At 32.9% G+C, this 13,301-nt stretch overlaps 1 protein-coding gene across 1 annotated transcript in view; it reads right to left on the reverse strand.

Annotated features, from left to right (window-relative positions):
* Positions 1 to 11,384: 11,384 nt before the first annotated feature.
* LOC110033337 (calcium/calmodulin-regulated receptor-like kinase 1) overlaps positions 11,385 to 13,301 on the reverse strand; it is a 6,881-nt gene continuing 4,964 nt past the window's right edge. The window contains exon 2 of the mRNA XM_020737267.1: positions 11,385 to 11,962. Within this exon, the coding sequence (XP_020592926.1) occupies positions 11,385 to 11,962 (578 nt within the window). The remainder of the gene's footprint in view (positions 11,963 to 13,301) is intronic.

Raw genomic sequence — 13,301 nt, forward strand, 5'->3', positions numbered from 1 at the left:
TTTTTTTTTTCTATATCTTGTGAAAAACTTCTCTTCCTCTTGTTCGATCATTTTTGCTAGTGGATTTCTCTGCTGCTTAGGTGCTTTGTCGTTCTTGTTCTTCTTCTTTTGGATAGATACTACCATCTTCTCCCTCTTCCCTCTTGATCTATGTGTTTTGTTCTTGGACCCTGGCCTTCCCTTAGTTTGAAAGGTTTAATCTTTTCTAATCTTTCCTCTTTTCTAATTACTATGATTTTTATTTAACCCCATCTATAGAGGAGAAAGTTGTTTTTATGAATTAAGAAATCTAGGAAGGCTCTAAAAAATGGAATCTTACCTTGGTGGGTATGCATTGGGTAAGATACCCTTTTACGAAAATGTGATTTGTGTCACACCTCGAGATTCATGCCGAATGATGAAAAATTGTTAATGTAGTATCGCTATATATATGAAATACATCATATAAAAATTAATTGCTTTCGATGAGTTTTTATGCATTGGGCTCTGTCACAGTGGTTGAGGTTTTAAAAATATGTCTAGTTCAACTTGCTTAATCATGAATGAGTTGTTTGACTGATTCGATCCAAACTCAAAATTATTTCAATATAAAATCAACATTAAAATGGTTAGGCCGATGATATTTTTGGTTTGAAAAGAAAGTATAGGGTATAAATTCAAAATGTCAAGTTAGGCGACATATATGTAAATACCTTAGAAATTGGTGATTAATTTGTATGTAAATGCCAAATATTTAACAATAATATATATATATATATATATATATATAAAGATAAAATAACTCGTCTCTCACTGAAGCAAGAGATTTTTGATGACATTTTAATTTACATATATATATATATATATATAAGTTTTTTATTTTTATTTTTAAAACAAAAAATACATAACCAAATTGTTAAGAAAAAAAAATAGAACATGTGCTGCTTATCGTAACACTTTGGTTGGCAAAGTTTGGGTCACGGGTTCGATCTCACCTATATGTGAAATAAAATTCTTAGACATATGAGTTTGGTCGGAAGGCTCGTCTAATCGCCTGCTGTCTGAACCGTCAATTGCCATGTCTCGTTAAGTAAAGCAACGTAAATGTAATTTGAAATTATTACGGGTAATAAATGGCCTTTCTTTTATTTTTATTGTTGGAGCTTTTCTGTTACTTAATAGCCTGCCCATTTGGGTTGGTGGATGCTATACTCTCTTAAATTATTATAAATATTTATTTATTTATTTTATTTTAGAAGGGTCCAAAAATAATGTTTACTGATAATTTATATGACGACGTCTTGACATAAATTATAGCAATTCAACGTGCACGGGTCCATCACGCCGTCCATTCTAACATGAACCATTAAACCCTCGTTAATTTTTTGGGGCATTTACATATTTCTTATGAATTTATATATCTAAAATTCAAATTCATTCCCACAATAATCAAAGCCAAAAAAAAAAGGGAGCATTTACATTCATACCACACAATTCTTATGTATTTACATATCTGACACCTAAACCTTAATATTTATATTCATAGCACTCAAAGCTTTAACATCTCATAAACATATTATAAATATAAATGTCAAATTTTGTATGTTAGATATGCAGATACATACAAATTATGTGGTACATTCATAATTTCTCAAAAAATAATAGTCAATTTCAAGTTCAACTTAGGATGTGTTTGGGGCAACTTGTGTGTTTCATGATAAGCTGCTTATCCTGAAAAGCAGCCCACATGGTTAGGCCCGCGGTCTGTGTTTAGTGTAAAAACCCACACGCGGTTTCGGATCAGCTGACGTAACGCGCGAACCAGACGGTACGGCGGTGTTTTGCCCCAAACGGGCCCTTAATATGATAGCATTGAATAAGATATGATTTGTGGTCGTTGATTATTTGAACGATCCATTGAGGATCGTTGTTTGACAAGGGCTGTGGAGGTTTAAAAACTAAAATAAATTATTTAGCAGGCCATAGTGAATAAAAAATTTCAAACCGAAGCAAGTATACAGTCTATAAAGAAGGCACTTGGAGCCTCTGAATTCTTTTTATTAGCATCTAATATTATACATTATCAAGCACCGCTGCATTGGGGAGGGCTATTTTGCAAATATAAAAGTAGTCAAACAAAATATTTATGCTTAATTTGTAATCCAAATTTTGTCCTTAAAAGAAAAAAACGAAAGCTTATACTTAAATAATAATAATATTAATAATAATTTTATGATTGATAGGACACCAATAAATTTTCATTATCCGGCATGAATTTCGAGGCATGACATAAATCTCGAGACGATATTTTAAGCATGAAACGTTCAAATCTTGATAAAAAATCATCTAGAGCTATGATTTCAGCAGACTTATAGTCGAACTGACTGGCTTGATGAGACAGACCTAATGATATGAAAATTAGCATAATCTGAATCAAATCAAGCCCAAATCAATTCATTGAACCACACTTAAATGATTTCCAGACACATTTGAAAAATCAAAGGGTTGTCGAATATGACAAGTTTATACTTGAATCGAGCGGCTCGACAAGAAGAATCCAATGAGCCGAGATCACTCAATTCTGACATCATTAAGGCACTTAAATGCCCAGCAAACGCTGTATGATCAAGGGAAGCTCTTTGAATCGTCCGATCAAAATGATTCATATTTCTGCATTAATTGCACCCAGAACACTATAAATAGAGTCACATTCCTCTCATGAGGGGGGAGGGGGGCTGAATTCTGGAGAGAGAATCTGAGACCTTGAGGATAAGTTGTAATTTTGCATCACTGCCGACCTCCGTCGTCGACCACCGCCGATCGCAGTCGACCATCGCCGACCGCCGAAGACCATCATTGATCACCGTCAACCTCCGCCAACCGTCATCAATCACCGCCAACCAAAAGTCAACGTTGTAATCTAAAAAATATAGTTATCATTTTCCATCTGTGGGATAAGAGATTTCTATAATCATCAATCATTAGTGAATTTTCGCAACTGGACCAGACCCCGTGAATTTTCTCTTTACGGGTTTTCCATGTAAAAACTTCTGGAGCAGTCACAGTTTTTTTCTTTTTCATCTGAGTGTGCAGAATTCTCGTACAACGCTAAGACGATGATTTGTTACTCTACCGACGCAAATTTTCTGGCACACATCATGATTTTGAATTTCTGGTTTAAATTATCATGATTTAATTAAAATTAGAATGATGTTTTTTATATATGAACATCGTATTGTAAACAATGAAAAAATATTTGGTTTCCTAAAATTACCACTAGTCAATGCTGTCAGTTATTTCAAAGGCTATCCTGTCGGTTGGGTTTGGGTCCTTAACTCTAGTGTTTTTTGTGAACTAAATTTGATATAAATCAAAATATAATATCTTATTTAGGCATAAAAATATATATTTCTGTTTTTAAAAATAAAAATGATGATATTTTTGATGTGATATGAAAATCTTGGGTGATATTTAGGGGTGTAAATGAACCGAACACGAACGAACAAAGCGCGTGTTCGTGTTCGGTTCGTTTGAAATTACGTGTGTTTGAAATAGGCTCGTGTCCGAAATTGTTCGTAAAGTTATTGTTCGTGTTTGATTTGATTTTTTTGAAATATGTTTGCAATATTCAAATTGTTCGAATTATTCAAATTGTTCGAATTATTTGAAATCTTACAAATTTATTTGTTTTGTTCGAATTTTGCAAAATCTTTCAAAAGCTTAAACATATATGAAATTAATGCTTAAACATGTAAGAGTCACCACACAAATGCAAAATAGCCGAGACACAGCTCACAATAAAATCATAATATCATATCTCATCAATAAAAAATTCAGATCTAGAGACAATATGTGAGATTTCACTCCCAAAAAATATGTTTCGCTCAAATAAATTAAATAAATCTAAATGAAATGTAATAAAATTTAAGCTAAGAGACTAACTTGAAGATAAATACAAAATTATAAAATTTAATATAAGCTAAGAGGGGAACCTGAATATCTGATTATAACTTATAGGATTTAATTTTTTAAAATATGATAAATTTTTAGTATAATTATTTTTAAAATATGATAATTTTTTTATATATAATTATTTTAAATTATTTTATATTTCGAATAATAACGATTTGAACACGATCAAACAATTGATTGTTTGTGTTTGGTTCATTTATAAACTGAATGAAAAAAAATTATTCGTCTCCGTTTTGTTTGTTTATCGAACAAACCGATCACAAACTCCCCGACAAGCCGAACACTAACTATTCGCGAACAACGAGCTTTTTTGACAATCCTTTGATATTAATGTTAAAAAGTAAAGTTTAAGTGTTAGATATGTAAATAAAAAAGAATTGGGTGGTATGTATGTAAATTCTCTTATTTTATAATGTATAATATAATTATAAATTTTATAAATTGTTTTTTTTTTACTTATAATGATCATATTAAATTGCTTTATTGCTCGGATAAAAAATAATTTTAATTTAAATATAATTTAAATGTATTTAATTGTAATTGATAAATTAAATAAAATATATAATTTTATAAATATATTATTTAAAGTATTATTATTAATTATAAAAATTTTTATACATTTAGATTTTGGTGTATGTAATTAATTTTCTTAGTCATAGATAGGAGATTACTTTTTTATTATATAGTAATAAATGTGCACCATATATCAACACTTACAAAAATGTTTATTTCGAGATTCTTTCATATAGCGGCTATCTAATTTAATTATTTTCATAGAAATCATCCCAATTCTGCGAACACTCACATCATAAGACTGCAAGTATAAAAAATATTACATCAGCACTCCGCACGTAGAGTTACGTGCGGAGTCCAATGAAATTACGCCGTGAAGGTGATCGGCCCGGTAACAAGGAAATATTCCCCTCGTGTTATTCAGGTGTTACCATATAGTTGCTACTTGCAGGAGCAACTATATGATTGATATGTACATAAAAAGTTTAGCGTAGGTAGTGCAATAATCAATGTTCAGATGTTAAATTTTTAAAATAATGCTATATTATGAGTTGTTGAAAATTGCATATCAATGTCATATCAATCATTTGGTAAAATCATTGATATTAGATACATATTCAAATATTTATATGGCAATAAAGAATTATAATAGTTCTAAATTACCCTAAAAGTCTTAAGAACAAACCCACACAAACTCTCAATGTTACTCTAAGGAGCAACGAGAGTTTGCTAATTGAAATGACATAAATGTAGAGGCATACGAGATTTCCTTACGAACAAGGTTGTTGTCCGTCATTATTACAATATCGATGTTTGCCACTGTCAATATGATTGATACATACACATTATCAAAATCAATTTTAAAGTAAAAAAATTGTTACATATCATCACTAATTAGGTCAATGCATGTTGTTAACATCAACATCAACTCTTACATGATTGTTGTATACCATTGCAATAACATCGGCTCCCATCATCACCAAGGAAATCATTGGATGGCAGTAAAGTTGATGCTCAACATCGCCAAGAAAAAAAAAATGTTGATGTTCTCATTGCTAACATAGCCAATGCACATAGTTGACAACAACAAAATACAAAAAAGAATTGTCGCCGGCCTTGTGAATAATAGAAAGGCTTGTTATTGCCAATAAGGTCTATATACATCGTCGAACACCAATGATAAAGCCAATAAGGCTGTCACAAGTCATCACAACAACATCAATACTTGCCATTGTCAACAAACTTAATGCACATGATTGACACCATTGTTAACATGAATAACACCAACATAACTATCACCAATGAAGTTGATATTTGTCTTTTACACTAAATCAATGCTAATAATATTGTAACCTGCCATCTCTAACTATCTAGGCAAGCTCACCTCCGGTACAAAGATAAATAAATAAGACATACAATACACAGGCCATCACTGGCATTTCATCATCGATATTAATGGCTTTATTAATGAATCTTAAAAAAGATTCTACACTTATTCCATTAAAGAATCTTTTAGCTAGTTAGAGTTGGAAATGTTCTAGTTATTATGTTGATGCATGCTAGAAGATTCATGACGGTAGAGTATCAGATTATCGTCTTAGCGTTGCTTAATAATTCATCACATACTCAGATAAAAAAAAACAGCCAGTAGTGACACCAAAAGTTTATATGTGGAAAATTAGTAAAGGGAAAAAACCACTACTGACCCCCACTTGGCGGCTCTATTTATAGAATTCTGGGTGTAATTAATGCAGGAATATGAATTACTTTGATCGGATGACTCAAAGAGTTTTCATTGATCGAACAATATTTGATGAGCATTTAAGTGTCTTAATGAAATCAAAATTGAGTGATGCTCGACCTGTTGGATTCGTTTTGTTAAGACACTCGATTTGACTGTGGGCACGTTGGAATCGACATTCGTTTGATCTTCAAAATGTGTTTAGAAAATTTTTAAAAATGGTTTAATGGCTTGATCAATGCTGGATTTGGTTCGGATTGGACCGATTTTTGTAACATTGGGTTCTTCTTGTCGAGCTGGTTAGCTTGACTTTAATTTTGTCGAAATGGGAGTTCTGGATGACTTTTTTATTGAGGTTTGAATATTTCTTATTCAAAAAGTAATACCAAAATCTATGTCATGCCTCAAAATTCATATCGAATGATAAAATTTTGTTGTTGGCAAGTGAAGCGTCGTCATATTTCAAGGAAAATAAAACTATTGAAGGCTTATGTCGAAGAAAGACAATAACTTGCAGCTGCGGCCTCTTATATCCACCACATGGAAATCAACCAGAAAGCGAGGAGAACGTGTCCTAAATTTTGACTGAGCTTAAAAGAATACAATATAATAGAGAAATGATTAGTTAGTGGTTGCAACTTAATGTTTTTATTTTTAATTTTTATTAAAGTTGTACAATGGACCTCTTCACTCAAAAAGGTTCCATATAAAATATAAAAATATTTAAAAAAATATTTAAAAATTGTTTAGGACCAATTTGTGTTTTATTTATGTTTTGATATAAATAATTACCTTTAATTTATTAACTAAATATTTTGTTTATTTATATAAGTTGAATCATTCGGCAATATCAATATTGACAATATGACTTCCTGATGCAGTAAATTAGGTGGGTGAGAGGGAATGACAAAACTAGAATTTAACATATTACAACAATTTAACATATTTGTGTCGGACGGATGAAATGCAAGTCGGATGCAACTCCAATGATTTTAGGGGTTAGCGTCGGATTTACGTTTGATTTTTGTCTGATTTTTTCAAATGTTAAATCAGGGGTCGGTAATTTTATTTTCGTCTAATTTACATCAAAATATTCTGACGGAAATAATTTGCATCTATTGTTGCGTTGTATTATACGTAACACGCATCGAAATTTGCATATGAAGATAGCCGATGATGAAACTTAGTGTTGAATTGTCGTTGCGTTTGGAACAGAAAATATGATAAAACAACGAAAAAATTATTGTAGATATAACGTTGGATTTTCAGTCTGAAAACGGATGTAAATTCGATGCAAACCTGTAACATAGAAAAAAAATTTAAAATATCAATTACATTTTCACAACCTTAAAAAAAACACATTGCACATCACATACCACATTAAGCATAGTAATATTACATATCAAATCTCGAAACAGATCATTAATAAAAAGGAAGATACTGTCAAAAATCGTTCTAAATAAGAATAGTAAGATTACTCCAAAAAAATTTCACAACAAAAGTTTAACATAATGCTTATGAATAAAAGAAAACATAAAAAAACTACTCATCATCTCCATCCTCCTTCTGCACGGATGTCATCGGCTTCTTGCCTCGACTATCTGCTAAGGTCTCTGTCATGCGCGTTATAGAGTCATTCACTCTATGTTGGCCTTGTAGCATCTGTTCACGCAACTAGCGGATATCATTGCAACCACCTATCTGGCAAGAGCATCCTGGTCTGACTATGAAAAACTCGGAGAACTATGAATAGGACCACGAAAGAGCTCGCCTTTGAAGGCTACGTGCTTCGCTTCAAGGCCATAAATCCTCACCTTCTTCCTCCCTGCCGCTAAAGTCCAAAGCTCGAACTCAAACTATGTAGTGGTGGACTGACTACCACTACTGCTAGCTTTAGTTTGGGCCTGAGTGGCCAAGTGCCTCTCCCAGAGCTGCTCGAACTCCTCCTGCATAATGAAAGCCAACATTTAATTGAAACTATCAACAACTATAGTCAAAATAAACTTTTAATTTAAGGTTTTTAACTTACAACAACCCACTGAGAATGCTCTGAGACTCACTGCATAGTCTCTAGACACCGATGAGTTCAAGCATGCAACTCTGAAACAGAGAGAGAACAACTTAACTCCTTGGCCTGTGTAGCGTACAAAAATGGTTAACGCTAAAAAAATTACTCAAAAAATTAAATTAATGTTTAAATATCTAAAATGCATTATGTAGAGTGTTCTGTATGGGAGACTGATCTGCTAACATGGAGCGCAACTCCCCTTGACCCACCATCGCCCGGTTCACCGATTTCATTTGCCTCCTCCTCTCACAATTTGGAGAGACCCAAGATGTGGTCAACTGACCCCAGAGCCTCTCACCAATCCAGGCAGACCGCTCACCCCCTAATGGGCTATCGTGAATATGTTGTCAAGACGATATCTACCCTAAGTTTCTAAGATTTGACAAATCTGGCGGTGATGCTTTGGGAGCCAAGTGAAGGACCTCTGCAATGTAAAAAATAATCCATGTGTTAGTATAAAAAATTTGATCAAATTTATAAATATGATTCAAATTACATGACCGTACCTCAGACTCTCTGAATCACATGCCCCAAGTGGCTACATGTATTTGCTTCCATGATAGATATGGCTCATTGTACTTGCTCCTGATATTCTTTGTGATGCTGGTGACGAGCAGCTTATGGGGTATGAATCTGCTTAAGAAACAGATTAGTTACCAAAAGCATATATCATGAAAAATAAACATAATAGACTCTTTAAAATAAAAACATGTCTTTCTCCCTTCTTAGTAGGAACTCTTGTGGAATGTTTAATCGCTCATCTCAAATATTCACTATGTAGTCACACCATGATTAGGCTCATAGGCAAGATTTAGTAATCTTTGATATTTTGTTTATTATCTTTTGAACCTATAACAAATAGAGAGGTTTCATTAGTGTAACTTTAAATGCAACGATCATGTTATGCGCATGATTAGAAGTGTTCATTGTGTGTACATATAATTTGAACCATGTTAGGAATCCTGCTTTAAACTTCCTGCTTATCAAATACTCATCCTCCATGTTTAAGCTGTCAATAAATAATCTACTCACAATATTGTACTTTGTATTATAAATTGTCAGTATATAATTAACATTCTTAATCATAAATGACAGTATACATTGAGTTTGGGGACCGTGAATCTTACTATATAAATGGTTGTACTTTATCGCCGTTCATCAGGATGTACAATGCAGATGCCTTAATCTCTTTATTGCTTAGATATCGTGTGTCATGCCTCCCTAATGACTCACCTGAAATTTGATGAACAGATAATTTTGCCATTAAGGCATGTCACCTAAAATATAAACTCATTGACGATTTTTCTCAAAATAATATGAGCAGAAACTTATCGTCTCCTGCAACATATATGTTTCACAGATCAATCCCTCAGGATGTGCCTTATTCTTAAAAGATTTTTTTATTTTATTTAAAAAGACGCAACACATAAATTTTACATTGAATAAGGTAGTCATTTAGTGTGAAATAAAATGCTATTTGCAATGTTTTCATCAGGAAGACATACCTCTTGAAGGGATGCATCCATATGTACTGCATCAGCCCCCCTAGTATGGCCTCATAACATAAATCCATAAGTAGATGCTTCATAGATTCGAAGAAACCAGAAGGAAATATATACTCAAGCTTACATAAGAAAAGAGGAGCACTCAAATCAAGATGTCTTAATGAGTCAACATTCAATATCTCCACACACAACTCTCTAAAAAACAAACTGACTTCGATCAAGGTATTGAGAACCAGCTTTGAAGGTGCATGAAATCCAATGAGTAATAAACACTGCAAACATATATGACAGTTGTGAATTTTCATGTCAATTACATTACCCGTTCCCAAGAAAACAACGGCTTAAATTTAAAACACAGTCACTAGGAAACTTCAGAGAATTAAACCACTCAAAACTTCTTCTCTGTTAATCTGGTATAAAACAATATGCAGCTTAGGCTTTATTAATTTACCTCCATTTGTCTCGTACAGCTCTAAGGTCCTCCTTTTGCAACACTCTTTCAAGTCCATTATTTTGTCTTACCCTTGATATACATCAAAGTGTTGAAGTTGTTATCATAAAAATTCTTCTTAATGTACATAACATCGATATTATGTCTGATAAGATTAGTATTCCAATACAAATGATCACAGAATATACCGTGCTTCATCCACTTATGTGTGACATTGAAAGCAGGAAGACAAGTTGAAGCTAGCTCAAGTATGTCGGTGATCTTCAACACTTTACTGATCATTTTCAATATTCTGACCCAGTAAGCTTGGGGGATGGACTTGATCTCTCAACCTTATTTTTGAAGAATGCATTTTTATTCCTTCAAAACTGGTGATTATGGCTTAGAAATATTTGGTGGCAGTTGAACCGGTTATTTTTTTCTACCATGTTCCAAAGTAAATATGCCTTCGACATATTCATGCAGTAAGGAAAATAATTTTCTTAGCGATGCTCCAACCAGCTAGAATCCTATAGGCCAAGAAATCACTAAGATTTGCCTCAATTTTTCACATAAGAGCCACTCACAATTGAAATATCTACTTTGTAATGATTTCATATGTAATCACACTCGACTCGCATATCATTTGAAGCTCTTCAATCAAAGGTTGTAAGTAGAAATCATGTTTTCTCCTCAGTCTATATGGACCTAGTATGATCAATGTCATAAATGAGAATGACACGGTCATGCAAATATCTTGGGGTAACTTATATGGCATAATGATCACTAACCAACATGAGTACGGGGTTGCAGTGTGATTATACGGGGTGAAGCGATCCGCAAAATCTGGGTAAGTAAAATCAAAATGTCTCCAGGTCTCACTATGTGACTAATGACTCATTGAGTTAATACCAATAGATCCAATATTGTGCCAAGTCATGTGTGGGGTTGTACACATGGAAGTGAACAACCTCTGAAGCAAGGGTTTGAGCGGAAAATAAAATAGATGCTTGTATGAATTATTTTTAGATTTTTATTCTTTCTCCACCATTATTTGAGTCTATCCACACTATAAAATTTGTAAGTCGTCTCTACTGCATCAGTCTTGTAATATCTCATGCACCCATTAACACAGCAATCGATCTTCTCACATCGTAATCCTAATTTTGAAACCAACTATTTTGTTATGTGCAGGTCATCCGACACTAAATTCCATGTAGGGTTAGTCTCTTTCAATAAAGTTACAACATGATTGAATGCTTCTTTGAGCATGTTAAAATCAGATTTGATGATCAACATTCTTAGCGCTGCTGATAACTCTGTATGTGTGGTGGAACCATCCCATAAAGCTTGTTGTGAAGCATCCAGTAAATTATGGAACCGTTGCAATTTGTTATTTGGTGATTTATCCTCGCGTTGAATGCTTCCAATAAACTGAGCTCTTTGAGCATCATTAACCATTTTTTCATGAGTGTTAAGATCAAATTTTTCTGCATGGGGGGCATAACTTATCGAGGCACCTCCTTGATTCAACTGAACTTCAGATTCTTGCTTACCATGTGTAGTCCAATACCAATAATTAGGTTTAAATCCCTTGCGGTAAAGATCTAACTTAACTTCTTCGGGTGGCAGAAGTGCTTGATTTTTGTGCTTCGCATAAGAAAACTGAAACTTACCCTCAGAACGATAGATAAACATATATGATGCCACCTGCACGAATTCCTCAACGTCATTCAAGAACTCATTTGTAAATCCTTTTCATTCTGGATATAATCTGATATACATCACAACTCTTAAATTACAGATATCCATCAGTAGCATAGATGTAGTTTTACGCGTCAGTAAAACTATTACACAAAATAAAAATTAGTCAATGTGGATAATTATGCTTAGTAGTTTGTGGGAGCTAAATTTAATTGAATAAAATAATATATGGTTAGTATTTAAAGGGTTAAAGGGATGGAGCATATTTAACCATTGTTTCCATTCCAATGTAATGGTTATAAACTAAATATAAACTCACTTTAGTTATTTTAGGATTATGGAGATTTCTCTGAAGAGAGATCTCATAACCAAAAGAATTAAAGTGAAAAATGAGTTTCAAGAGATTAGAGATAAGGGAGAAGCAGAGCTTGGAATCACTTAAAGGAAATGATGACAAAAATATGGTGACCTTCTTACCCTACGATCTTTCTATAACACTAGCATGCCATAGAAATCTGTCTTCAACTTAGGGGCTTTAAGTAAATAAAAGGATAAAGAAGATCTCACCATCATGGGGTTGAAGACAACTTCCATCTCACAAGTCCTCTATGCATAAACAAGAAAATTTATGAGTTGGTAATTACTCCTTTTTAAGATTTTCTCCAAGATTTAAGTAGAAATCTACTTCAACTTTGAAGAGAAAGAGATGGAGAGAAAGTTCATTCTCATTGTCTTTGTAAGGTGGTTAAGTGGCTCTCACTAAGCTAAAATAACATAACGAAGAAGAGGAGAAGAAGGACGAGCTCTCTTCCTAATTTTTTCACTATAGGCTCTCCAAGCTGCTCTAAAAGTTATCCTCACATTATGTCAAATACACCCCTCAAACTTAACTATATATAAAAGCTAACTGGAGCACACGATGCTAGGCCTAGCACCATGATGCTATGTAGGGTATCGCAAGCACCAAACTATGTGTAGCTTTGTTGTTTCAAATCCTTTGAATGGATGGAGCTTTCAAGGGATGTTTGAAAAATTATTTGAGCTTGAAATATAGTCTAAAAATATTTAAAAATGTAGTCCATAATAATTTATATAAAGCCCAATGCTAAAACCTGGACCCTCAATAACCTTCAATTTTTTACATGCATACCACATTATATATATATATATATATATATATGCATTTCATAAATATCACTAAATTCTTATATATATCCTTATATATATACACACCTAACACCTAAACTTCAATTTTTACATACATATATGTAAAAATTAAGAATATGCATTTTAAAATGTATTAGGTGCTTTTTCATTACATTGAAGTTATCAATAATTGGTTTCACATAAATGGCCATCGTAATATCAGCTATAATATATATATATATA

This window comes from Phalaenopsis equestris, unplaced genomic scaffold (genome assembly GCF_001263595.1).
Source record: "Phalaenopsis equestris unplaced genomic scaffold, ASM126359v1 Scaffold001143, whole genome shotgun sequence".
NCBI classification, from domain to species: domain Eukaryota; kingdom Viridiplantae; phylum Streptophyta; class Magnoliopsida; order Asparagales; family Orchidaceae; genus Phalaenopsis; species Phalaenopsis equestris.